Here is a 27,911-nt window from a genome sequence, read left to right as displayed (position 1 = left end):
AAAGAAAAAAAAAGGAACTTTGAGACCATGTTATTATTTGAAACATACATTCAGATACCATATCACTCGAACATATGACTCGACCGATCATTGTTGTCAGTCAGTACGTGTATACTACTACTAGTGTGAAGTCTGTAATATACAGTGTACCCACTTCATCAAGCAACGTGCATATAACCTCACAAAATTATGGGCTGTTACACTGTATAGTGTTTTTACATGCTACCATGTTGGTTTCTGTTTCCCAGTTTCAAACTTACGTTATCAACCTTTTACTTTTCTTCTCTTCACGTTTTCGAGTTCATATATGTTACAAACCATTCCACAAACACAACTATTTGATAAAAATCTTACTTTCCAGGCGGTGCGGATAAATCCGCGGATTACAAAGTCCAACCGCAACCAAACTGTATAAACGTGCGGATTTGAGAATCCCATTCGTGTCCGTCCCATAGATCTTGTGGATTGAGTTTTACCTGCAATTTTACGGACCGATACGGATGAAATCCGCGGTTCCGATTTTTTTGCACACCCCTACTTTCCAATACAACTGTCATGTCAAGGTATTTGGATGTCATCTTCAACAGTCATGATGATACAGTTGCAGGTAAAAAAAAAACTAACCTAGCTCTAGAATACTATGTTGCAATATTGGGTTTTGGGATTTCTATCTCACACAACTGTGTTGAGATTAATTTCATTATTTTGTATATATACTTGTACAAATACATTGAATGAGTGAAGATCCTAATACTATAATTACATCAAGAGAATTAAATTTATTCCTATAGATAAATCAAAGAAATTAAAACTAATTACATCTATATTATTCTTTGCATGTACTAATCTTTGTTTACATATTCTACATTGCATGTATTCAATCACATATTATTCTTGGCATGTATTAATATTGTTTCCATATTCTTCATTTCATGTACTTAATATGTGTTGATCTTCTTATATATTTGCATGTGTTAATACCCCCCCCCCCCCCCCTCAAGTTGGAGCGGTAGAGCCTGAACGAACGCCCAACTTTCCAACTAGACGACCAAATTGCGGAGCTCCCAGAGGCTTAGTGAAAACATCATCCAGTTGATCAGACGACGGAAGATGTTTTGGTAGAATCAATCCACTTATTAAATTTTCACGAACAAAATAGCAATCAATCTCGATGTGTTTAGTACGTTCGTGAAATACCGGGTTTTGAGCAATATGAATTGCTGCTTGACTATCACAAGAAACAGTGATAGGAAGAGGACAAGAAATGTGCATGTCTTTGAAGAGATAAACTAACCATTGAAGCTCAGTAGTTAGATTTTCCAAAGCACGACATTCAGCTTCAGCTGATGAACGATCCACAGTAGGCTGTTTCTTTGATTTCCAAGAAATTGGACCATTACCTAAGGTAACAAAATATCCAGTGGTAGAACGACGAGTAATTGGGAAGCCTGCCCAATCAGAGTTAGTGTAACCATGAATAGAAGGAGAACTGGATGAGGACAAGAATATGCCATGTCCAATGGTTCCCTTGAGATATCTTAGAATACGATGAGCAACATCCATATGAACTGATCTGGGATGTTGCAAAAATTGACTCAGATAATTAACTGAGTATGTGATATATGGTCATGTTACAGTAAGATATAACAAACGACCTATTAAACGGCGAAAGAAGCTTGGATCAGTCAATTCCGTACCATCTGTAGGAAGCAACTTGAGTTTTGTATCCATTGGATAAGCTGATGTACGAGCCCCTGTGAGGCCGGAATCCTTAAGGATATCAAGAATATATTTTCTTTGACATAGAAATATACCATTGGATGAGCGAGAAACTTCAATTCCCAAAAAATACTTCAAACTACCAAGATCCTTGATTGAAAAATGAGAAGCGAGACACAATTTGAGAGAATTAATGAAGTTATTATCTGTACCAGTGATGATAATATCATCAACATAGACAAGAAAAAATATAGAGGTTGTACCACGATGATATGTGAAAAGAGAATTATCACATAAGGATTTAGCAAATCCTTCAGATAACAAAACTGAAGAAAGCTTCGCAAACCATCAGCGAGAGGCTTGCTTTAAACCATATAGAGACTTTTTGAGTTTGAAAACTTTGGACTCACCTGGACGTTCCATACCTGGTGGAAGCTTCATGTAAATTTCTTCATCCAAATCACCTTGAAGAAACGCGTTGTTGGCATCAAGTTGATGAAGAGACCATCCCTTAATAGCTGCAATAGATAATAAGACACGAACAGTAACCAACTTAGCTACTGGTGCAAAGGTATCTTAGTAGTCTATACCCTCTTGTTGTGTGTAGCCTTTGGCTACCAGTCGATCATTGTAACGTTCAACGGTACCATCATCATTGAACTTGATTTTAAAAACCTATTTGCAACCAATGGCTGTTTTAGCAGGTGGTAAATCTACTAATATCCAAGCATCGTTGGCTTCCAAAGCAATGATTTCTTTGGCCATGGCTGCGCGCCATTTGGGACATTTATTTGCCTGAGGGAATGATCTCGGTTCATCAGTGAGAATAACTGAAGCTAAAAAAGCTTTGTGTGAAGCAGTGAATTTGTCGAAGGACAAATAATTTGTCATTGGATACAGTGATGAAGATGCATCCTTAGTAGAAAAACAATGGTAATCCTTTAAATAGGATGGTGGATTACGAGAACGAGATGGATGTGAATGTATTGCTGATGATGGAATCGCTGGAGAGATAGGCACCTGAATAGGTGGAGATGTGGCTGATTGGCCTGGCAATACGGCAGGTGACTGAACTACTGGAACAGTAGTAGTATCGATATAAATTGATTCTGCGAAACGGACAGAAGACGATCCACTCATGGAATTGCCTGTAGAAATAGTTGGTTGTGCAGCGGAATCATGAGAAGGTACGACAGGATCTGAATGCTCAGAATGCGACTGAGACTGAGAGCATGGGATATAATACTCAGGATTCGGAATATCACCACATGATTGAGACTGAAATATGGAGTCGTAATAAGAATAATCAGGCTGTGAAGGCTCAACAGGAACTGATGCTGATGAAGACATATCTTTAAAAGGAAATGTATGTTCATGAAACACTACATCGCGTGATACATACACAGATTTTGATGATAGATCAAATATTTTGTAACCCTTCTGGCCATGCGAATATCCGATGAAAATGCCAGGCTTAGCACGTTCATCGAATTTGTTACAAATACGTATATTTCTTCCAAAACAAAGGCAACCAAACACTCGGAGATGTGAATAATCTGGTGGCGAATTGAGAAGTAATTCATGTGGAGATTTATGAGATAATACCGGTGTTGGCAATTAGTTAATCAAATATGTTGCAGCTAAAATGAAGTCTCCCCAAAATTGGATGGGTAAATTAGCTTGATAGCGTAAAGACCTTGCAACATTGAGCAAGTGGCGATGCTTGCGTTCAACAATACCATTTTACTATGGCGTATATATACAACTGGTTTGATGGACCATTTTGATGAAACCAAGATTGAAGTTCATTTGATTTAAACTCAGACCCATTATCGGACCTGAAAGTCTGTAATTGAGGAATAACTAATGAATTGATACCAGAGGAGATGCTGGTAATGTGATGCCCAAATTGTTTTATAACAAAGGCAAAGAAATATTTGAGAAACTTCAAGGTTTCAGACTTTACTTTCATCAAAAATACCCATGTACACCTAGAGTAATCATCTACTATTGTAAGAAAATATTTTGCACCAGTTAAAGAAGCAGTAGAAAAAGGACCCCATATGTCAGCATGAATCAATTGAAATGGATGCTTTAATAAAGAAATAATGTTATTAAACTTGAGACGAGATTGTTTTGCCCGTGGTCATACATCACACAAGTGTCTAAATGAAGAACAAACATAAGCAAAATTACGAGATAAAAAATTAAAACAATCCATATGTGGATAACCGAGACGACAGTGCCATATATCCACTGGTTTATTAGAAGATAAAGATGAAACTGATGGTTGGAAACTGAAATGGTAGAGGCCAGCGATACGCCTACTCCATCCAATCTCCTTGTCCGTGAGACGGTCCTGAAAGATGCAAGACTCGTGTGAGAAATTGATACAGCAGTTTGCTGTGCTTGTAAGCTGACTTACAGAGATCAAGTTAAATTTAAAACTTGGAATGTGAAAAACATTGAGTAGCTGAATATTGGGAGATAAATTCACAGTCCCAATATGAGTGACAAATATATTCGAACCATCTAGTAATTGAACCGTGATTGGGGTTCATAACCAATGTGTAAGAAGAAAAAAAAGAGAGAGAGGAGCAAATGTGATGAGTTGCACCACTGTCTATAATCCAAACATTAGAAGAACAAGTCAGAGTAATACCTGCAAAATTGGCAAATGGAGTGACAACAGTGTCTCCATTGTTTGGTTCAAGTAAAGACATAAGTCTGGCATATTGAGATGCAGTTATACCAGGAGCAACCTGTGTATTGGGAACAATAGCAACAGCAGCATATGCCGGAGTTGGAATATCTCTGGATCTCGACGGATCTTTTGGGTATCCATTGAGCTTCCAACAGGTAAGCCGAGTATGACCATGTTTTTTGCAGTGGTCACAAAAAGATCTAGGTCTCTTGTTGGTACAATTGCCAGCGTTGGATGTAGTGCCGGGATTAAAGAAAGACCTCTGATTTGGTCTTTCTAAGTTGGGAGCACTGCGAAAAACATTAAGTGTAGCAGATTCAACCTGAGTAAGAGAGGATGAGTTTATACCTTGCTGCTCCTCCTCTTGCCTCACGAGATTATAGAGTTTGGATGCTGATGGCAACGGTTCCATCAACAAACAATGACTGCGCAGTGCAGAAAAAAGGTCATGCAACCCCTGTAAGAACTCCATGGCTCTATCTTGGGTATGATGATCTACGAAATTTTTTCCTGCACCACAGATGCAAGGTTGAAGGGGTATGAATGTATCGAGTTGATCTCACAACGTCTTGAGTTGAGTAAAGTACATCGCAACGTTTTGATTTTCTTGTTTCAGAGATGAAATCGATTGTTTCAGGGCAAACAGTTTCGGTGCATTCTTATGAGAGAACCTGTTCTTAATCTCTAACCATTGTTCCCGTGCAGACGAGAAAGACATGACCCTGAATTTGATAACTGGATCGATTGAGTTTTCAACCTAGCTACCAACCAAATCGTCTGCACGAGTCCAATGGAGGAGATCAGTTGGATCCGTGGGTTTGGTGATGGTTCCATCAATGTAACCTAGCTTGGCTTTGGCACTTAGGGCTTTTCGGGTTCCTCTTTCCCAGATGCAATAGTTATCATCTGTGAGGAGAGGAGTAAATATGACATTGGTAGGGTTGTCAGCCGGATGCACATAATAGGGACTTGATTGAGGAAGACCTGGATCTCTATTAGGTGGAGGATTACTGGAAGATGGAGGTATTTGGATGTCATCATCAACAGTCATGATGATACAGTTGCAGGTAAAAAAAAACTAACTTAGCTCTAGAGTACCATGTTGCAATATTGGGTTTTGGGATTTCTATCTCACACAACTATGTTGAGATTAATTTCATTATTTTGTATATATACTTGTACAAATACATTGAATGAGTGAAGATCCTAATACTATAATTACATCAAGAGAATTAAATTTATTCCTATAGATAAATCAAAGAAATTAAAACTAATTACATCGATATTATTCTTTGCATGTACTAATCTTTGTTTTCATATTCTACATTGCATGTATTCAATCACATATTATTCTTTGCATGTACTAATATTGTTTCCATATTCTTCATTGCATGTACTTAATATGTGTTGATCTTCTTATATATTTGCACGTGTTAATAGAGATATGTAGACCCACTGCTGGTACCACTGTCTGCTACTAGTCAGTCTACAACTAATAGTCTCTATTTCCTCCTCCCACTCTCTATTTTTGTTTGTTTCGACTTTTAATCGATCAGCTCTAGCTTCACAAAGTTAAGCCAAAAAAGAAAGAAATACAAAAATGGCTGAACAGTTCACCGAAGATCAGATCTCAGAATACAAGGAAGCTTTTACCTTATTTGATGAAGATGGAGATGGTATCATATCATTTCTTAGTAAAAAACTTCATTAATATCTTTTAAATAACTGCTATTTCGTACTAAAAATACTAGTACATGATTGTCTCACTGGTGTGCTTTTATAATGTAGGCTATATCATTGCTAAAGAGTTGAGCACTGCAATGAGGTCTATGGGAAAGAATCCAACTGAAGCTGAAATCCAGGACATGATCAACGAGGTTGATGCTGACAAAAATGAAGCTATTAATTTCACTGAGTTCTTGGATTTGATGGCACGAAAGATAAAAGTGAGTTTATGTCCTAATAATAGTGTTTGAGTGCTGTTTATTTCATGAATCTATTCTTGTTCTTACTCTTTACGTGCGTATTCTTGTTCTTACTTTATGAATCTTGGTCTTACTCTTCATTTGATTTTACTGAAGGATGCGATTAAGGATGCGCAGTCTGACGAGGAGGAACCGAATGATGTTTATAAGTTCTTAAAAAGGTTTCATTTCTGTTGCTGAGGTAAGGTTGCCTTCTTTTAGTTTCTTATTCTGTTCATGTTCTTATAGGAAATATTAAATGTACCTAACCTGACGGAATGCATCTTCTGGTTATGTCACATATGGTGTTTCTTTCTTTTTCTATTTTTCCTTATATATATCTACAAATCTTTGCAGTTGGGACGTACGTGTTACTACGAATTTGGGAGAGAAATAGACTGACGAAGAAGTTTTTCTCATTTGTTTTTTGCCTTTTCTTGGGGCTTTTAGCTCTTCTTTAGTTGTATCCGCCATCACACGGCTTGTGTGCTTTTGAATTTATCTAAGTTTGCCGATCAAAAAAAAAGAAAGAAAAGATACTTCATACATCAATGATGAAAGTAGAAAAAAACATTAGGCAGTAGAACAAAGCGCATCTCCAAGTTGTAGCTGATACGGACATCCGTCTTTTACTTTTTGCCTAAAACCTTAAAAAACTCTGAGAAATCCTTATCGAAAAGACATCGGGTAGTAACCAAAGAAATAAGAATTTTACTCATAATTTCATGCGTGCCTGGTGAAAATAACAAGGAGCCCGGGTATCTAGTGCTGGTAGTACTGGGCCGGCCTACTGGCTGCCGGTGCCACTCAAGTCAGTCTACTAATACTCTATTACCTCCTCCCCTCTCTCTATTTCTTTGTTTAGACTTTTAAATCGATCAGCTCTGGTTTCACAAAGTCAAGCAAAGAAAAATGGCTGAACAGTTTACAGAAGATCAGATCTCAGGATTCAAGGAAGCTTTTAACTTGTTTTCTCTGCTCATATAGAAACTTCTTTTGCTGTTTACTTGTGCATTTATATAGAAACTTCCTAATCTTTTTTTATTATTCAACCTTTAAAGGATTCTGAAGCTGAATCTGAATCTGATGAGGAGGAAGTGAAGGATGTTTTTAAGGTCTTAAAATTGTTTCATTTCTGTTGCTGAGATAAGGCTGCCTTTGCTACGAGTCTGGAGAAATAGCCTGATGAGATGATTTGTAAAAGCAGATGTTGATTAGAGATGGCCAATTCAACTACAAGGAACTCGTTAGGATGATGTCGGCCAAGTTTAAACATGGTGCAAGTTTTTTTTACTTCTCGAAAATAAATGGAATTGTCGTGTCGTGAGCAAAACTGATTGGAAACACTATGTTGTTCCAAGCCATTATCCAGTTTTTTCTCTTTTTACAACGTACATCGCCTACTGAAGGCATCCCAGTTGAACGAGGGTATACCAAAAACCATTTTAAGTGAAAGTACAATCTCCTGCAATGGTGAATCACATATTCTATTAACTCTACCAGAGTTGTTCTCCACAACAAGATAGTAAAATAAAAAAATAAAATTATAGTTAAATTCTACATAGGTGATTCGACAACAACGAAGAAAGAAAATGGAAGGAGATGCAAATGTCTACATAGACTGTTCTCCACAATAAGATAGTTGATTTCCTGTCTACCCTTTAACTTCTAACAACTTCTAATAAATCATGTCAGCAACAACACAACAGTACAACTCGGTCTAGATATTTCATATGTCCTCTTGATATTAGTTATAGAAGAACAAAGCATCTCTAAGTTGTGGCTGACAGCTTTTGCCATCAGATTATCAAAATTCTCAGTCTTCCCCAGCAAAATTTCAATCTACACACAGCACCAACGGAAAGAAAAATGAATGCAAAGTTCATTTCAGTGATGTTCACAAAAGATTGAGAAGAATAAAACACATCTTAGCCTTCTGCACCAAGTCATTCGCAATTCCGAAACATAGTGTTAGAAAGCGTCACCTTAGCTTTCTGCACCAATCTACCCTTATTCTCATCCTTCATGTCAACAGTGGATGTCACCAACTCTGTTGTATTAACTAAAAGAATTAGATGCTTGTACCAACTCTAAAAAATGATTCATAGCAGTTACTAAACAAAAGGAAGAATAGTGTATGAATTCTTACTTTTCTCAATAGCGAGACCATGGTTCTTCAGAATTTCAGAAATTGTGACAACAGTAGCAATGGCTGAAGAATAACACAAATGAAAGTTTCAGTGCAAATTAAGCAGAAAACTATGCGAAACAGTACCTATTCTTTTCGTTAGAATCAAACAAACTATGTCAGACAGGCACAAACCATTGATCAGACCAGAAAGTTCAAGAGATTCAAGGAATTAAAAGACGTACCCATACCCAAAGCAGAAAGTTCAACCTCGCTGTGTTGTCGCATGTACCTCTGTATACCAAAAACATTAGCCAGGTCAAAACATATACGCAACACTATTACTTACAGATCAAATAATGCAACTACAAATTTTCACGCATGATGCATGAAACCAAAGAATTTAGATCACAAAAACAATTTTGGTACTATTACAAGCAACCAATTTTGATTTCACTGAACATATTGTAATAATTTTCACTCATTCAACACCAAATTTTTAACCAGAAATTACTACCTAATCTAACACAATGTTTCACTAGAAATTACGATGCAATAAACTCAGAAAATTATACTAAAAACATTTACTAGATGAATACGATAATCAAAAAACATAAATGGATAGTTTAGATAGATGTGTTCTGTCATTTTAAGAAAAGGATCTAAAGATCCTGTTATGAAAATGAATAAGAACAAAAAGAATTCTGCATTTCTCATCCAAATTACACAAACACCAAATCTAAATTCATTTAATCAACAACAGAATGAAAAATCCAAACATTTATCTATTAAAGACCCTCAAAAAACGAAGAAGAATAAGAGTGAGATACTCACCTTAGCAAGATTAACATAGAAAAACAGTGGCTTCTTAGTATTAGAAACTTGAATTCGGTTCTTCTTATAGTGAGATCCTCCCCCTCCTCCGTTACTAGTAATTACACCTTCATTCTTAGCGCCTGCCGGTGCCGATGAAACAACAACTGCCTCCGCCACTGAGTTAATCTTCTCACTTCCTCATTTCTTAAAATCACGGATGAATTCACTCACTTTCTCTTTCCCTGAAAATGCGGAAGAAGAAGAATATCTGCAAGGAAAAATTCTTCAGTGTGTAAAGAGAGTTTCCATTAATGGAAGGTAATTTTTATAGCCGAAACTCATGGTCTTTGAGCCAATCATATTTTAACACGTGGATGACAATAATTGGTTACATTTCTGGCGGTTACAAATCTGTTAACCGATTGAAAGGTTTGTTTGGAAAAAAATCCTATTTAGAATGGGCATACAGACAGGTTGAGATAATGCAACATTTGCCAGGCTACCCTGGGAGCTGTGCCTGAGGATAATGGGTGGCAATGTTTTCTGGTGGCCGGCGATTGCTTGATCAGACAGCGAGAGGAGAGGATCGATGGGAGGCCAGTCAATGTATCGAAAGGGTTTATGTTGTTGGTGATCAAGTATTATTATGGAATGGGTCTGGTTCATTGAGATAAAAAGCCTGAGAATATATTTGTTACAGTGTCAGTTACAGAGTCAGGAAAGATGAAAAGCTTGCAGACAATGCCCAAGAGAGTTTTTCATGGTAATGACTCAAAATTCTGCAATGCAGATCACTTTATCATATTATTACAGTCACTTTAACTAGAAAACTACTGCGAGGCATTGAACATTGCTGCATTTGGGCTGAATGACCAATACCAATATACCATTTAAAATGCTTAACATTTTTATGAAACCCTATGGTGAATCAAAAAAAATTACACAGAAGAGAAAACCCTAAGATTTGGTATACCCAATTTGATTCAGGACCTCCCAGGTAAGATTTTGAGTTTGAAAGGCTTCAGGGCTAAACAGGTTGAAGCAAGGAATTCCTCAGATCAGCACCTCTGATTGTACTCTTCAGTTCAAGGACTTGACCTGCAAAATATTGTAATCAGTGACTACCAATGAGATTCGTTTCTAGGGTTTTTGATATGTAAGATCTGCACACATATAGAATGAAATTGATGATCTAGTGTTTAATTACCTGATTTTCTTGAGAAGGATGGAGTTAAGCTTGCGAGCTAAATCTTGTGATTTGAGTCTACGATCAAGATTCTTTCTAGCTAATACTTTCTTCTCTGAATTCTTAAGATGAGTAGTTTGTTGACCTTGACGCTTTACCAATCTCTCCATTCCCGTCGATGTCATTTTTCTTTGCATAATCTGCAGAGCTTGTTCTACATTTCCACCTCTTACTCTGACTTTGATTCCCCTCCACTGTTGTAGTGAACTCAACAATGAACTTGAATTGTTTCCACCGAAACTACAATTCCTGAAGATATTACATACATTCTTTGCTACTGAATTCATTTCAAAGGTTAATCTTCTTTTCCTTCGCCAGGAACTTGATTTGCCCTGTTTCAGAGGGAGAAAATTATAAATAAACTCGCAAGTCAAGAAGATAACAAAAGTTAAAATAAAATGCGTAAGCAAACAGAGGTACCAAGAAAAAACCAAATCAGGATAAAAAGATTCAAATCTTCCAACTGGAATGCTTTATTGTTTTCTTACTCTACCAGAACAACAAAGAAGAGATGATGGTTTGACTGAAAACTAAAACTCATCAGACATTGCACTTCTTGGATAATATCCAAACTACACAGCCAGCACCATAGGTTCAAACAAGAAAATAAAATCCATATTGCATTGTTCCTAAAAACTGTCTACTTGGTGTAGCAACCTAAAGGTATCAAAATCAAAGAGATAAAGGTATCAGCACACGCAAATTTGTCAAAACACTACTACTTTAAGAAAAGTATAAACAGAGATGATGAGAATGTAAACTATAAAAACAATATATTATAAGGGCAGAAACTAGCTCTCACTTCGAAGATCTAAGATATCATCGGTTATTTTGAACAATCCCCCCCAACCCCATAACATATACGATAATCCTTAGATTTAGAGTTTGAAATAACCACATCAGACTATCCACAATGGTGGAGAGTTATAGCTTTTTTGCTACAAATTCACTTACTCACAATGGAGCTAGCTAAAGCTTCAATTTACCATATATGGTATTTCCATATGCTAAATGTAGAATATGAAAATAGCTGTTGCTGTAAATGACACCTGCTGGTTCTGAGACATAGCCTCTTCAAATGCTATTTGTTTCTGTCTGACCATATCAGAGAAATAGCCTAACATGAGGCTCATTCTCAGACTGAGGCCGGTCTCAGACTCAATCTCAAAAGGAGTCTCATAATTTAAATCAAGGACCAGGCCCAGTTTGAGATAGAACCTGACATCAAGCTCACTCTCAAATGGAGTCCAGCCTTTTACCCATGAGTTTAGCTTTTCTTGTTAACATTCCCATTACGAGCAACCCATTGTTAAAGTCAAAACCAGAGCTAAATTTAGCTTTTACCATACACACATTGTGGATGGCCTTACACCCCCATTATAAATTTGCAGTATCATTGGGATACAAAAAAGAAACCGCCTTTCATGATTTACTTTAACTTCAATGTACAAAAGAAGTCCCTACACAACCCAATAAGTGACTTCACATCCCCTTAGCTAAATGTCATCAATAAGTGATTTCATACAAGGATTAAAGAAAGCTCAAAGTCTACATATCTCTTCAATCATAACAGTAATAACAAGATCTAATGGGTTAATCTTTAAACATTAAAAAGCAGCTATCTTTCCACAAACCCTAATCTTACACAACAAAAATACAAACACCTGGATTAATTTAAACAGATAAACACCACTACATTACACCCATGCACAATGAAAGGTTCTCGTGTGCTCACAATTAGTGAAAGTTTCTTATTGACGTTGGAGAAAATCAAGTTTTACACAATGAGTGCTGAGACAACAGCAGCTGTACAGACGTTGAAGACATTGTATCCTGCACATGCCCTTTTGAGCTACGGTTTGCATTGTGCATTACTTGCCTATACGTCTAAATTCAATCCAATATGAAAATGTTTTTATCTTTTTTATGCTCGCATAAAGGAGTGGCCAGTTTGTTTGTTTGCTCCAGTGCAAAAGAGTCTCTCTAGGTTTAGAGCCAAATTAAGAGCACCCAACAACAAATTTAAGAAATATAAACCTTATCTAATGAAATTAACCATGGCTACAGGGTACCCAGTTTCTACTGAAATCACAAATGCTGACAAGTGATGCATGAATCATATCTTTAATCAAGGTATTCCTGAAGAGCTTCTCTAGAGAGCAGCATGTGTACTAGAATCCGTCAGAAGTAATAATCAAGTTGCGCGATTGTCCAATGAAAAAAATAATGCCTAGAGATCAGTAATACAAGGTACTAGGCTAAAGTTAAACAACCCTATTGAAAACTTAAATCCTCAGTCCTCTCTAACGAAGTTTGAGCAAATTTTTCGTTTGCAGTAGTCAATAGATAAGTTGTCAGCATTCGATGTTCTAAAGGGTGATCTAAACCAAATTTTTCCAAGATATCTCAGCAACCTGAAAAGGAACTATCACTGGTGCCCTTGTCAAAAGAACAGAACATGGAAGTTGTTCAAAGTTTCGTTTGATTTTCTCTGGGAGCTATACATCTTCTACTTGAACACGCAGTCAAGGCAATTGCCAGTTCTGCATAACCTTGAATAATTAGAGGACTCCACACACAAACGTTAGGTTGCAATATCTTCTCAAAATCAATACTTTTAGTCTACAGATTTTGCAGTTTAATGCACACATTCCCACCGTTATATAGCCCTATATGTTCCATATGAAATCGATTTGAGAACAGGTTAAATGAACAAATTACATAAAATTAATCAATAAGTAACTGATTAAATCGACAACTCAATCACCTAAAACCAATATATAAGCATGGTTTCACAACAAATCAACAAGATTCAGATACTGAGAAGAAAAAATAAATAAAAATAAACATCAATAAGTATAATGCAAACTGTAGCTCTCACTACGAAGAACTAAGATATCATCTCTAATTCCAAACAGTGAGCGCCGAGACAACAGCAGGTGTACAGACGTTGAAGACATTGTACCCTGGACATGCCCTTTTGAGCTAAGGTTGCGTTCTGCACTACTTGCCAAAAAGTTTAAATTCAACCCTATCTGAATATGTTTTTAACTTTTTTTAATGTGCTCGTATAAAGAAGTGGCCAGTTTATTTGCTTGCTCTAGTGCAAAAAAGTCTCTCTAGGTAGATACAGCATTATTACAGACCAAATTAAGAGCACCCAACAACAAATTTGAGAAATATAACTCTCATCTAGTGTGTTTAAAAATCAACCATGGCCACATCCACATGGTTTTTTTATTTTTATAAATGCTGGAAAGTGATATATGAATCATATTTTTCATCGAGGAATTTCTGAAGAGGTTCTCAAGAGAGCAGCATGTGTACTAGGTTTAGAAGAAGTAATAATCAAGTTAAGCAATTTTCTGAAGTTATAAACAACCCTATTGAAACTTAAAGCCTCAGTCCTCTCTAAAGCGAAGTTTGAGCAAATTTTGTGTTTGCAGTAGACAAGTTATAAACATTTGATGTTCTAAAGGGTGACGTAAGCCAATATTTCCGAGATAATTTCTCTCAAGAACCTGAAAAGACATTATAGCTGGTGCCCTTCTCAACTAAACAGAAGTTGTTCAAAGTTTTGTTTGATTTTCTCTGGGAGCTATACTTCTTCTACATGAACATTTACAGTCTTAACTAATTTATAACGTGAATTCAATTGCCAGCTCTGCGTAACGTTGAATAATTAGAGGCCATACATAAACCTTAGGTTGCAATCTAATACAAGCCTCCTCTTCTCAAAATCGATACTTTTTTGTCTACAGATTTGCAGTTTAATGCCCACATTTCTACTGTGATATAGCCCTAAATGTTCAATGTAAAGCGAATTTAGAACAAGTCAAAACTACAAATTACATGAATCGATCAAAAAATGACTGATAAAAAAACAAAAAATTAATCACTTTAAAGGAAAATACAAGCATGGTTGCACCACAAATCAAAAAGATTCAGATACTGGAGAAGAAAAAAAAATCAAAATCAATTAAGAAATCCAAAAAAATTTAGGAAAAAATTAGAAATTAAATGAGTGAGAAGAAAGTGGTAAGGGAGTAAATCAGAGGAAGAAGAAGAATACCTCTAAGAGAGATCGAAGGAAGGGCAGTGGTTTTTGAAGTTAGGGTTTTCACAAATTGGGATTCAGAGAAATGCGAAAAAGGAGAGTGAAGATGCATACTCATACGTGTGGCTATATTTCTCATGTTGGACTTGGACTATTTTTTTTTAAACTCAACCAATTGGGCTTGAGAAGTCAAATTATGCATTTGGAAGTGCCAAAAATAGTTATCAACTGTGGTTGCCTAACTTCTAAACATGCGTAATTGTACGGAATTAGTTAGCTGCCAACTAGAAAACGGGTGCTATCCAGTGAAGTCGGTATCTTGATGCATATTTGCTTGGTAAATAGGTCGTCGAAGTTTGAAAGAATTGGCGTATCAAGTCGGAGCTTGTCAAGTAGCACCTGATTCATTGGATGCAAATACATTCCGGTTCGTCGCGTTATTAGCTTAGATGTAACTTTTGCACCAACCAAACCATGCAACGCTGGATAATTTTCTTATATTAATTATAGTTAAAGATATGGAAGTATTGCCGTCCCAGCATGCATCTAATACAATCAATCACCAGATAAAAAATAAATGAAATAATTTTAGCAAGGTTTTATTATTGTTATTATAGCCTTCTTTTATTATTCAAGTAACATATAGGAGGAGTAGTATATAACAATTTATCATCTTAAGCCAATATTCCAGTGCCGTAGCTAGTTCTTCGTCATCCCCTCAAACATTTGCAACACTTGGAATACTTTGTTCATTTCTGAAGAAATTTTCAGGATCAACTTTGGTCTTGACATGAACTAATCTGTCATAATTATTCTTGAAATAATTACCACCCCAAACATCGCCTTCCAAGTAAGTTGCCGTACCATTTTTACTTTGACCTATATCAACATCTCTATAGTTCAAATATGCTGCTCTTGGATTTTTAGATACAAAAGGTGCCATATACCCATAGAGTTTTCTAGTCCAGTTTAGTTGTTTTTCAGTTTCTTCTAAACCATCCCAATATGCTAGATACTGGATATTATATAGATTTCCTTCTCTATGTGGGAAACGAGTTGATGATTCAGAAATCTCACTCATTCTACCACCGTAGGGAGTGGAAATCAAAACAGGTTCATCTTCTTCCAGCAATCTTTTCCAAATTCCTTCTAATCCCACTTCTGGAATGGGTGTTTTCACGAAATCAGATTTCGCCTTATAGAACCTCTTGGATTGAGTTCTATCAAGTAGAACTTCAAGAGGACTATCAACGGGAAACCCGTTAAAATATAGAGTAGATTGAATCCAACTCATTTCGGTACAATCACTACTCTCCAAACCCAACTCAGGAGCTTAGCTTATATAAAGACAACTCTCTTTATTGATGTTTAGAAAATCTCTCAAAACTAAACACAAAACTCTAATCTTGCTTATATGATCAACCAAAACTTTGCTGATCATATATATATAGAACTATGAATTCCTTTTCCTAGTCCTATTACCTTGTTACATGTCTTTCCTTTTCTTAGAACTTAGCTAGCTCCTAATTCTTAGAACTTCATGTATTTCCTATTCTTATCCTAACCAACTTGTTACTGATTTCTATATTGAAGATTAACCAACATTCTCCCCGTTAAGCTTCAACCTTACCCGTGACATATCTTGTACTCCAATCAGTTGTCTCATTTCTTCAAACTTGATCTGAGCTAATGCCTTTGTCAATATATCTGCTTTCTGCTCAGTTCCTGGTATGTGTTCAACGTTGATGATCTCCTTCTCGATATATTCTCGTATGAAATGATACCTTTTGTGAATGTGTTTCGTCTTCCCATGAAACACTGGATTTTTAGTGAGTGCAATTGCAGACTTATTATCAATCTTGATGAGAACTTTTTCAGGTTCTCTTCCTTTGATTTCACCCAACAGTTCTTGAAGCCATATTGATTGTTTAGCTGCTTCTGTTGCAGCCATAAACTCATCTTCACAGGATGAGAGGGCTACAATGTCTTGCTTCTGTGAATACCATGTAATAGGTGCTTCTCCTAGATAAAATATATGACCAGTTGTACTTTTTCCATCATCTTGGTCAATATTATGACTGCTGTCACTATACCCAACAATTCCTTTTGATCCTCCTCGACCATACTTCAATCTATAGCTGATTGTTCCTCTTGGATATCTCAATATCTGCTTTATTACATCACCATGAGACTTGCGTGGACTCTGCATATAACGGCTTGCTACTCCCACAGAGAAAGCCAAATCTGGTCTTGTGTGTAATAAGTATCTTAGGCATCCAACATTTCTTCTATAACTCGTTGAATCAATCTCTGCTTCTTCTTGTGCCTTTGAAACTTTAAGTCCAAACTCCATTGGTATCTTAGTTGGATTACAAGTTTCAAGTCCTGCTTCTTTCAGAATTCTCCTTGCATAAGCTTCTTGTTTAATCTGAATCCCATCTACTCCTTGATGGACTTCTATGCCAAGGTAATAAGTGAGTTTTCCGAGGTCTGACATCTCAAACTTTGATGACATTTCTCTCTTGAACTCATTGATCACCTTAAGGGAGTTGCCAGTCAAAAATAGATCATCTACATAGACTGCAATCACAAGAAGTTCCCTTTTCTTCTCTTCTGTATACTGATGTTTCTTTAGAGCACTTAACAAATCTTTCTTTAAGATTTGATCTAACTTTGTATTCCAGGCTCGAGGAGCTTGTCTTAGACCATATAGAGCTTTTGAAATTATAAACTTATGCTCTTGTCCTTTTACTTCAAAACCTTCTGGTTGTTCAACATACACATCTCTCAATTCACCATGTAAGAATGCTTCTTAACGTCTAAGTGTATTTCCCATGAGTTTGATGCAGCTTCTGCTATTAAGAGACGAATTGTCTCTAGTCTAGCAACTGGTGCGAAAACTTCATCAAAGTCTATGCCTGATTCTTGAACGTATCCTTAGCTACAAGTCTTGCCTTGTATTTGTTGACAGTACCATCAGCATTCCGTTTTATTTTGAAGATCCACTTAAGACCAATCACTTTTACCCCACCTGGCTTATCAACTAGAAACCAAGTCTTGTTTCTGTTGATTGAAATAATTTCTTCTCTACATGCTTGTGTCCATTTAGTCGAGACCTTTGCTTCCTGAAAATTCCTTGGTTCATCATTAACAGAAAGTAGCATAATCTCACATTCTTCTGCATTGAAGAACATAATCCTCCAGATACTGTGGCTTTTGTATCTGTCTTGTTGATTTTCGCAGTGGAATGGGTTGAGTTATTTCATCGATCTCTTCTTCTTCTTCTTCTTCTACTTCTTCGTTATTCTCAGTGTTTTCATTATTCTCTTTTCTTCTTGATTAACATCATTGTTTCCATTGGTATTGATGATTATGGGTCCTTGCCTTCATCAATTACTTGACCCCATCTCATGTGAAACATTCCTGGATCCCTACTTGGTCCATCATTAGTTTCTTTCCAGTTCCAGTTTGCTTTTTCATCGAATACCACATCTCGACTCACTATTACTCTTTTCGTTGTTGGATTGAATAATCTGTAAGCTTTGGATCCAGGCTCAATTCCTAGATGCACAAGAGTCTGAGATCGATCATCCAGTTTCTTAAGAGTTGCAGAATCAACTTTTGCGTATGCTTTGCAACCAAACACTCTTAAATGATCTATGTTTGGTTTTCTCTTTCAAACTTTCATATGGAGTCATGTCTTTCAGAGCTTTCGTAGGTATCCTGTTTATTAGGTATGTGGAGTGTCGTAAGCTTCTCCCCATAGATAATTAGGTACCTGCATAGCCTTTAAAGAACTTCTTGTCATCTCCATTAGAGTCTGTTTCTCCTCTCCACCACTCCGTTTTGTTGTGGTAGCCCTCGAACCATCTTGTTCTGAGACATAGTTTTTAAGGTTCTGAAACTTATGTGTCCTAACCTTGCGTGCCACTTCCATGTCTGATCTTCCAGTCTCATATTCAGACACAATGGCCTTCCAATCATGAGACTTATCTTGTAGAGTCTATTCTGTGAGCGTGAGACTCTAACTAAAAGTCTTCCACTTGGGTCATGAACTGTTAGATAATCTTGTCGCATTCTAACATCACATCCAACTTCTGTAGCTTGTCCTAAACTTAGAATGTTGCTTTGTAAGTTTGGGATGAAGTAGATGTTTGTGACAAGCTTCTGTTCTCCGGTCTTGCTCTGAAATAGAATTGATCCTTTCCCTTCAATTTCTACAGAAGATCCATCCCCAAACTTCACTTGTCCTTTGATTTTCTCATTGAGTTCAGAAAAGTAGTGTCTCTTACCAGTCATGTGATTGCTGGCTCCATTATCTAAATACCAGATTCCTTCTTCTCCATCCTTTGATTCGTAGTTCTTTGGTATTAGTTTCCCTTCGTTTAAGAATACAACTTCGTGCATGAAAAGAGTGTATCTGCTTCCCTTGTTTCATTCTTGTTTGCTTCTTCCATATTTTGTATTCTTTCAGGGTATACAGAGGAGAAGTGTCCTGGTTTATCACATCTGTAACAAATAATGTTTGATCTATCCTTCTTTTCTTTCCCTTGGTTTTGATCATTCTGACTTGTTGTTCTATCTTGTGAGTTAAACCTTCCTCCCCTTCCTCGGCCTCTGTTTCCTCTACCACCTCTTCCACGACCTCTTCCTCTTCTTGCAGAGTTTTGTTGGTAAGAGTTTGTGTACAAGAGTTTTCCTTGAGTTTCTCCATTGTTTTCTTCATCACGGATTCTTTCTTCATATGCTTTCAATCTTCCAATTATATCTTCATAGATAGTCTTCTTTAAATCTAAGACTTGTTCGAGACAAGCTATGATATGAATATACTTGGATCTTGGTAAACTATTGAGAAACTTCTTTACCAGTTTATCTTCATCAATGGATTGTCCAAGGGACGCAGCTTTTGAGGCTATCTCTGATAGCTTTCCTGCAAAGCTATCAATAGTATCTGTTTCTTTCATCTTCACTCTTTCAAATTCAGACATTAAGGTTTGCAAACGGGCTTCTTTATCTCGATCAGCTCCGAGATTACGTGCCTTTATTGCATCCCAAATTTTCTTTGAAGTTTCCTATTCACCAACTTGTAGAACAAGACATTCTGGTATTGCTTGAAAGAGTAATCCAATGGCAACATTGTTTTTGTCTGGGTCCAATGCACCAAGATCAATTGTTTCCCAAACTTTGTAGATTTTCATCAGTACCTTCATTCTCATGGCCCATACTGTGTAGTTTGTGGCGTTGAGGATTGGAACTTTTATTGATGGTGGCGTGAACTGTTTTGCACCCACAATGGTGGTTTCGTTTTCCATGGCTCAGAAACAAGCTCTGATACCAATTAATAGCAACTGCAAGATGAAACTTAGCTTATATAAAGACAACTCTCTTTATTGATGTTTAGAAAATCTCTCAAAACTAAACACAAAGATCTAGTCTTGCTCATATGATCAACCACAACTTTGGTGATCATATATATATATATAGAACTATGAATTCCTTTTCCTAGTCCTATTACCTTATTACATGTCTTTCCTTTTCTTAGAACTTAGCTAGCTCCTAATTCTTAGAACTTCATGTATTTCCTATTCTTATCACTACTCTCCAAACCCAACTCAGGAAATCTTTGATTCATAAGACTTACGAGGTTTTCTGCACTTCCAAGAAACATCGAGTTGAATATAGCTTGCACAGTTTTATCACCATTCTGACAACGACAACTGATATGACCCTCATAAAGAGTTCCTTAGGAAGATTGTAGGCAAGATCTTGCCACTTATGCACAAGTTCAGTTGCACCTTGTTGTACGGTTTTGGCGATCGTAAAAACAGTGACATTAGTTGGAACCGCAACCAAGTTAATCTTCCAAGAAAGAATGACTCCAAAACTTCCTCCACCACCTCCTCTAATGGCCCAAAACAAGTCTCTCCCATTGATATTCTGTCGAGAATTTTACCATTAACGTTGACTATTCGTGCATCAATGACTTGATCAGCTGCAAGGCCATATGATCTTAACAGGGTACCATAACCACCTCCACTAAAGTGGCCACCAACACCAACAGTCGGGCAAATGCCTGCAAGAAACCCAAGGGTTCGACTTTTAACTGCAATGTTATAATAAACTTCTCCTAAAGTTGCACCGGATTGAACCCATGCAGTTTCATTTTCTACATCGACAGTAATTGATCGAAGATTGTTTAAATCAACAATCGCGACTGGAACGTCAGATAAATAAGATAGACCATCATAATCGTGTCCGTCACTACGAATCTTAATTTGCATCCTGTTCTTTCTCGAACAAATTACAGACGCTTGAACATGAGATTCAAGCAAAGGTGTAACTATAAGATAAGGTTTTGGGGTGGTGGGTGATAAAAATCTAAGGTTTTGTATAGTAGATTCTAAGATAGTTGTGTAATTCCCGTTGTTCGGCGTATAAACTGGTATAGAAGTTTCAGATTGTTGTGAAAGACATTGAAAAAAGTTACTATGAACTGAACTAGAGCTTCCTAATGAGATTGAGAAAACAAGAACATAAAATATAATGAAATGGTGAGAGCTTGAGTAAGTTATCATGTTTTGTATATCTCTTGTGGTTTTTGTTTGCAAGAGAAAGCAGAAAGATTTGGTTATTTATAGGGCAAAATTTTGATGACTATTCTGTGTAAGCTTATTAAAAATGCAAAATTAATTAAGGCATGCGTTCAACTTTGCTTGTTGTCACTATCTGCATCCCTACCTCCACTTGCATGTAACCAGTGACCACTAACAAGTGCACCACGTTGAAACCCTTAGCTTAATGCAATTCAACTTCGCTTGTTGTCAAACTCTGCACCCTTACTTCCTCCACTTGTACGTAACCAGTGATTTTTTTATTTTTTTTTTCATCGGTCAATAGGAAAATTCATTGAAAAAAAGGTACTTAAGGGGTACCTTAACCCAATAAATACAACCGAAAAAAAAGGAAATCGAAAGGGGACGTTTTCTGCTTAGGTGGTGTATTCATTGAAAAAAGGTCTTAATCGCATTTGAAACAATTTACCGGTTGTTATATGGTGGTGCATTTGGAATGAAAGAAATGCGAGGATCTTCAACAACAAAAAGAAAAATTTGGCAAGTTTGATTAAAGATATCATGATTCAAGCTTTCTTTTGGGCGGAGTCTAACACTAAAATGTTAGGATTAACGGCCAACACGGTGATAGCATTGTGGGACACAAATTTCTATCATTCTCATTGATTTGGATTTTCAAAAGTAAGAACGCGGGATTTATACTTTGTAACCAGTGAAAATTGACAAATGCATCTCGTTGAAACCATTGGTTACCCTAGATAGGGCTTTCAACTTTGCTCCTCTTGCTTGAGGCAAATTGCACAGACTGAAATTGTAAATGTTATAATTAGTAGCACGCAACCACCTAAGTCGTGGCTGTTAAAGTCCACCAAAGGCGAAAATGAGACCATCACGTTTTCTGCTTAGGTGGTGTACAATACTACCAGCTAAGCTAGTACTTTTAAGTATGTTCATTTTAAGTAATTTGCTTTTTGTTTGAACATTAAAATAGTCCAATTTTCTCTGTGGATCTTAAATAAGCTTTACAATGAAGAGATTGAAATCCGAAATCTTGATAACTTCGTTGCCAAACCAAAGATGCAATATATGATGTCCGTTCTATGTTTATTAATCAAGAAAAATCCATGTATGTGCTAAATGTAAGCCGAAGTAGTATATGCAAAACGCATTAAACATGCATTTCCGTTTTCAACAACTGTTCACATTGTTGAAGGTATTGTCCTCTGATACGAGTAATTGGTATGCACACATAAAAACACCCCTTCCCACATCAGTCTTGACCTTAGATACAACTGCATGGTGTAGCTTCTCCACCCCCTTTTTCCCCATAAATTGACAAAGACTATAACACTCGGCTGTAATCCCGAAAGCAACCTTTAGCTGCTCAAACACTTCAATATAAATCTTTCCAACACATGTGGTATTGTAAGAAAAGTGGAAGGAGAAACTTCCTTGGGAAATTATCTTGGCAAACTCATTTAAAATTAACCCTGCCCGTGAATACCCAACCAGTACACAATATAATTGAGCAATATCATAATTTGCTTGGAATTTCCGTCTCAAGCAGACCACTAACTGATCGAGCAAAAAAAAAAAAAAAAATGAAAAAAGACCGAGGGATAAATTCAAAATCCACCTCTTCCCTTGGCGTCTGATAGTTCGTTGAGCAAGCAAGAATTGTTTGCATTTATAAGATCAAAGAACCTAAGTAGTATTTTAGTCTTGTTTTTGACAACATTGGGCAAGGCCTAAATGTAATGGTACCACAATCTTGTAATGAAGCATGGAAGAATCAGCTATAAAGCATCCAAAACGAAACTAGTAGTAAGACTACACATTGGCAAAGCCTCGTACACATAGTTAACCGCGTAATACCAGCCAATTCTCCATTAAATGTAGTTTTCCTTATTGCAAAATTAGAAACCGAATAAATAAACCATGAAATATCTTTATAATGTGTAGTGAAGATCTGTCAAGCCGTAAAAAACTTCCAAAAAGAAACTTACCTTTACATTTTGCGAGAATTTAGTCTATAACTTTCTCTTCCAATGATCTATTCTTTTGTTAATTCTTCTATTCCTTTCTCTAAATATATGCTTTTGGCTTTGAGATGAATGTGAGACCTCATTCTTGACAATGGTACTGCACTGAGTTTCTTGAGTTAGCAAACTCAAAAATTCATCGAAATACATGAAGGGAGGAACAGTTACCCTTTACCGAATAGCTGAGGGAATCTCATGACCTTCAAAAAAAAAAAAATGTACAAAAGATTAGTATCGTATACCAAAAGCCTAGAGTGAAGATGGCACGAAAGACAACTACACTCTGCTTCACTACGCACCAGGTTACACTCGCCTAGCCTAGCGCCTAGGGCGCCAAGAAAAAATATAAGTTAATGAGAGGTTAGGATTTTACCAGGTACATATACAACACGATCTTCTTGCAAGACATATGTACAAAAAATCTCCAAACCCACATTCTCATTGTACCAAGTAAGAGAATCTATTTCAACATCTTGATCAATCCACTCCCATTTCATCGAACCAACACTGCAACAACGACATTAATGTCCATATGACAAAAGTACTCGTACACATTTTCAAAAAAAGAAAAAGAAGAAAAAAAGAAAGAAAATCTTGATGTGGGAAAATTGACAGACACTCGAACTATATTGCAAGATAGATGCAGAGAATAGAGTTAGAAAAAACACTCATAAGTTGACCACTGACATTATGTAATCGAACTCAGAGAATTTTGAATCAAGGATAGCTTCCCAAGTCTTGCATACGCGTTTGGCCTGAAACGCTACCTCGATAGATAATCGAAAAAGTATGTGACAAGAAATGATTCAAAGAAATCAATAAACCAAAGGGTTGTAATTTGCTTCATAATTTTCTTATTATAATTAATCAATTGATAATGCCTATTTAGAGGCCACATTACTTGGAAAATAAGAGAACAATGCTACTCTTAAAATACTATTCCAAACAAATATAAAATCTAAATAAAATAATTAAATACTTAAAATATAATAAAATATCTAAAAATAAATTATCTGTCTTACAAAAACAAAAGGTTTTGGGACCATCAGATGGTGCTGAATGGGCGTTATGTTGCGATCCACGGTTATCATTGGTTTCAAAACACTACAAAAACAAATGGTTTTAGGACCATCAGGCGGTTCTGAATGGGCGTTATATTGCGATTGACGGTTATCATTGGTTTCAAAATACAGAAAAGTGGAGAAGACAAATGGTGGCTCAGAATGCACCCCTTTCTTACGCCCAAATCCAACGTCCCACATTCACTTTCTTCTCCCTAAATGCGTTATGTACTTATGTGAGAGACTTCTTCTCTCTAGGGTTGTTTTCAGCTTATTCTGCTCCAGCTTTTCATCCGTAACGGATGAAATCAATAGACAATAGTAATCAAATGTTCATACGTTACCAAAATAAAAGATACCCATTAACAACACCATTATTTTTGCTTACCATCACTTAATGTTCGACTACATAAACCTCCAAATGTTATCTTACACTGGTTTTCACTGCTTCCCGATTTCCTTTCTATCCATCAAGATTCATTCATGTAAGTTCCTCTGATTTTTGGTTGCATTCTAAATTGAAAGTTATTTTCTTCTTAAAATTAAGGTATTTCTATTTTTTCATCAGTGCAAATTCAGTAATCTAATGCAACTTTGTTTAGTTGGTGCCATTAAAATCTATGGTCGGTTGGAATTTTAAGTGAATAACATGTGTAGTATTTCCTCTTGGATGAAATCTTGATTTTGTTACAGACTCAAAGTTTTTCATTCATCATTACTCTATTACCTAGCCAAAAAGAAAATAATTGTGATTTCTGATTCTTTACCTTCGCGTCCCTAGCTAATTCTCTCAACAACAATGGAAGAACTCAGCTTTTCTTAGTAGAAGTTACTCTTCATGAATCCAAATCCGATTGTTGACCAACCATCATGGCAGAGTAAGTCTAGCTATCAGTAATTGCTTTTTTAATTCTTGGATTAGGACCGGAATCTATCATATTAATGGTGCTGCTTTTTAATTATTAATCTAGGTTTACGATATAACCAAATTCTTGAAAGAACATCCAGGAGGAAAAGGATGTTCTGTTAGAATTCGAAGTAATAATTTTTTTATATAATTACTTTGATGTAATTTTTAAGAGCAAAATTTAGATTTTATTGGGTTTCCTTATGAATAAATGTTATGAATATGATTAGCCTAATCAACAATTTGAACAATTAGTCTTTTTAGGTGTGTGGTTTTTGTAATGATTTAATGGGCTGTTATGATGCTTCAAGGATGTCTCTCTACATTCTTCGCACCAGCATTTAGGTGTGAGGCTTTTGTAATGGCTTGATAATCTAATCAACCTTCACTTTTTTTGACTTGTACGAAGATGATCGATGTTTTCAATCTGCTATATGACGATCGTTATTTTTGCAAATTGTAGTTTGTTCTCTTTTCTTTTTCTTTTATGGGGATCTTTTTGTCTTCGTGATCATCTGTTCCTCTTACTCTCTGTATCTCATTTCTACGGTTACTACTGTTGCATTTTTCCATATACACAGGTATGTTTGATAGAAAATATTTGTGATTGTCTGTTGCATTTTTATATCACAATCACCTTTTCGACATTAACTTCCTTACTCGATGATCGACCATTATGGTTGGCCGAAGAGTAAATTATATGCATGTTTCTTGATCACGTTCTTGATGTAGTTTTAATGAGTCCGCGTGTTTTTGTGTAAACAGATATTCGGAAGGCAGTTGATGCTGAAGAGAGGACGGTAACAAAGACAATGAAAAATGCGCAGCTCATCTTGTATTTAACCACCAATGGTCCTTATTCTTTCTTTGCTCCACGAGAGATTACCTTACACCGGCGAGTCTTTATTTCTCCGTTTTAGAAAATTATACTCGGCGATTTACAACATTGAAAATTTTCCCTCTCGCATATAATTCAATTGTCTTTGTTTTATCTGACATGCTCCCTTCCTTTGTGTCTTGTAGACCCTGGAAACTTTTTTCGTTCCTTCCAACCAAGTTGCACTGATTCCTTACATTTGCCTTTTGGTATATTGCCTCCCGGATGTTTGTAGGCTTATTTTAATCTCCATTTGTGAACCTCTCCCCAATTCTTAGGGAAATTTGGAGTTTTGTGTGGGTACATAATATGGGTTGCAGACTTCGGTGGATATTATTCTGTCCTTCCTGAAGTTTTATGTTCATTCATTTTGGTGGAGATAAAATAATCTGATTGCAAGTTTTATGTTCATTCTTAGCAAATCTTCTTTTGCTTAAGCAATTAACTGATTGAAACTAATCTGATTTCCATTTCATATTTTGCAGTATATCTAGAATGTCGATAGATCGTGTGAGATATTCATTTGCTTGGACAAAAGTCGCTTTTTATAAGCTGTGTAACTCAAAACTTGCAGGTTGGTGGCATTGAATCTATTCGAGTTTGGTAAGAGTTTTTTACCAGAATGACTGTTTTTATATCGATTGTTAATCTTACTTTTACAGAAGATTTGCTAATATATCACCCCATTGCAGGAATCATTGGTTAATTGCAGAAACCTATCAACGGCTTGCCACTACTTCACTTGAAACACGTCAAACAGAGACAACGTGCTGCGGTAGTTGGATGACAAGAAACTCTCTTTTCTATCATGGAATTCTTCCATCAAAAAAAACTTCAAGTACAGCCAAGAGGTTTGCGTCCACTCTTCCTATTCTATTTAAAACTGTTTCAAGATCTATTTTAAATTTGTGAATTTTATTCTTGGAAATACCACTGCAAGTACTTCAAGATCAAGCTGATACGAATTGTTTCTTATTTCTATTAACAATTGGATCTACTTAATATCTACCTCCTCTTCAAATCTATGAATGGTTTGCGCAACGGTTGATTCTAAATGAGAGTAATAGTTTTTTTTTATTGCGTCTAAACACTGTTTAGTCATGAACATTTTTTTGCAATAAGGAAAATGAGGTGATCATTTTTTGTGTTTTGACTATGTATCAAGCAAGGATTCATACTGAATCTTAGATTTTTTGCATCTATGACATTTTTAGTTACACCTGTTGTAATTTAGTCGTCGTTGTACCTGTTACCTGTTTGAAATGAAAACTCTCACCTCTAATGTCAAAATCTGCATATTGTTTCTATTCTTTTTACTGTTACCAAGTGTGATGTGGTAATTGTGTATCTCAGGATTTTTGGTAGTATTGTATGGAGAAGAATACAATAGAAGTTTAGAAGTGATGAGAGGTTATTGTCCATCAGTGAGTGGTTGGGAAGATAAGCCATGAAGATGAATATTTTTTGGGGAGCTGTGGGTACAAACCATAGTTTCTATGAAGAACTTAATGGTTTTGAGTGTTGACCAGACCCTCAATACTGCTGGACGATGTAAAATTCCACCATGGATTTGGAACACAATTGACATTTTAGTGGGCACTTTCAAACTGTCTGAAGAACCACTTACTTTAGTCGACAATTGCAAGAAGATGTGCGAATTGTGAGTCGTTTATGCTCCTCCACCATGTCCTCCTTCAGCGATTCACGAATGATCCGAGTAAGGTACATCCGTTTAGAGCATGATGTTCATACAATGGGAAATCCAATTTTTCTGACATTACTGATGTATGTTTAGATCCTTTTGTCTGTTAGTCATAC

General features: G+C 36.3%; 2 protein-coding genes and 1 pseudogene across 4 annotated transcripts; 1 reads left to right on the top strand and 2 right to left on the bottom strand.

Moving 5' to 3' along the window:
• The first annotated feature begins 5,972 nt into the window (after nt 1-5,972).
• Nucleotides 5,973-7,778, top strand: LOC113347768 (calmodulin-like). 3 transcript variants are annotated; one of them, XM_026591443.1, is made up of 4 exons: nt 5,973-6,099; nt 6,212-6,369; nt 6,505-6,516; nt 7,539-7,778. In XM_026591443.1, exons 1-4 carry the CDS (start codon nt 6,024-6,026, stop codon nt 7,566-7,568), a joined length of 276 nt encoding a protein of 91 aa, XP_026447228.1. In that variant the 5' UTR covers nt 5,973-6,023; the 3' UTR covers nt 7,569-7,778. The 3 variants fall into 3 exon arrangements, with proteins under 3 accessions (XP_026447228.1, XP_026447227.1, XP_026447226.1); XM_026591442.1 differs by having other exon boundaries at nt 6,505-6,589; nt 7,449-7,551; XM_026591441.1 differs by lacking the exon at nt 7,539-7,778 and adding an exon at nt 6,745-6,939 and having other exon boundaries at nt 6,505-6,589.
• A 132-nt stretch (nt 7,779-7,910) lies between these two features.
• LOC113351144 lies at nt 7,911-9,997 on the bottom strand. The gene is made up of 6 exons (XM_026595191.1): nt 9,803-9,997; nt 9,350-9,517; nt 8,761-8,809; nt 8,537-8,599; nt 8,373-8,437; nt 7,911-8,229 (listed from the first exon to the last, which is right to left on the bottom strand). The coding sequence occupies exons 1-6, from the start codon at nt 9,995-9,997 to the stop codon at nt 8,074-8,076; spliced, it is 696 nt and encodes a 231-aa protein (XP_026450976.1). The 3' UTR covers nt 7,911-8,073.
• On the bottom strand, nt 9,997-21,209 carry LOC113351143 (annotated as a pseudogene).
• Nucleotides 21,210-27,911: the final 6,702 nt, after the last annotated feature.

Source organism: Papaver somniferum, chromosome 2 (genome assembly GCF_003573695.1).
Source record: "Papaver somniferum cultivar HN1 chromosome 2, ASM357369v1, whole genome shotgun sequence".
NCBI lineage: Eukaryota > Viridiplantae > Streptophyta > Magnoliopsida > Ranunculales > Papaveraceae > Papaver > Papaver somniferum.
This window is presented reverse-complemented; position numbering and strand designations above follow the sequence as displayed.

Excerpts from the sequence above, each read along its gene's own strand:
- LOC113347768 (XM_026591442.1), top strand. The coding sequence starts at position 6,024 with ATGGCTGAACAGTTCACCGAAGATCAGATCTCAGAATACAAGGAAGCT. Across the intron at positions 6,100-6,211 it reads ATTTGATGAAGATGGAGATG|GCTATATCATTGCTAAAGAG; the intron begins GTATCATATCAT and ends TTTATAATGTAG. Across the intron at positions 6,370-6,504 it reads TGATGGCACGAAAGATAAAA|GATGCGATTAAGGATGCGCA; the intron begins GTGAGTTTATGT and ends ATTTTACTGAAG.
- LOC113351144 (XM_026595191.1), bottom strand. The coding sequence starts at position 9,997 with ATGAACCAGACCCATTCCATAATAATACTTGATCACCAACAACATAAA. Across the intron at positions 8,438-8,536 it reads TGGTCTCGCTATTGAGAAAA|AGTTGGTGACATCCACTGTT; the intron begins GTAAGAATTCAT and ends TTAATACAACAG. Across the intron at positions 8,230-8,372 it reads GATTGGTGCAGAAAGCTAAG|ATTGAAATTTTGCTGGGGAA; the intron begins GTGACGCTTTCT and ends TGCTGTGTGTAG.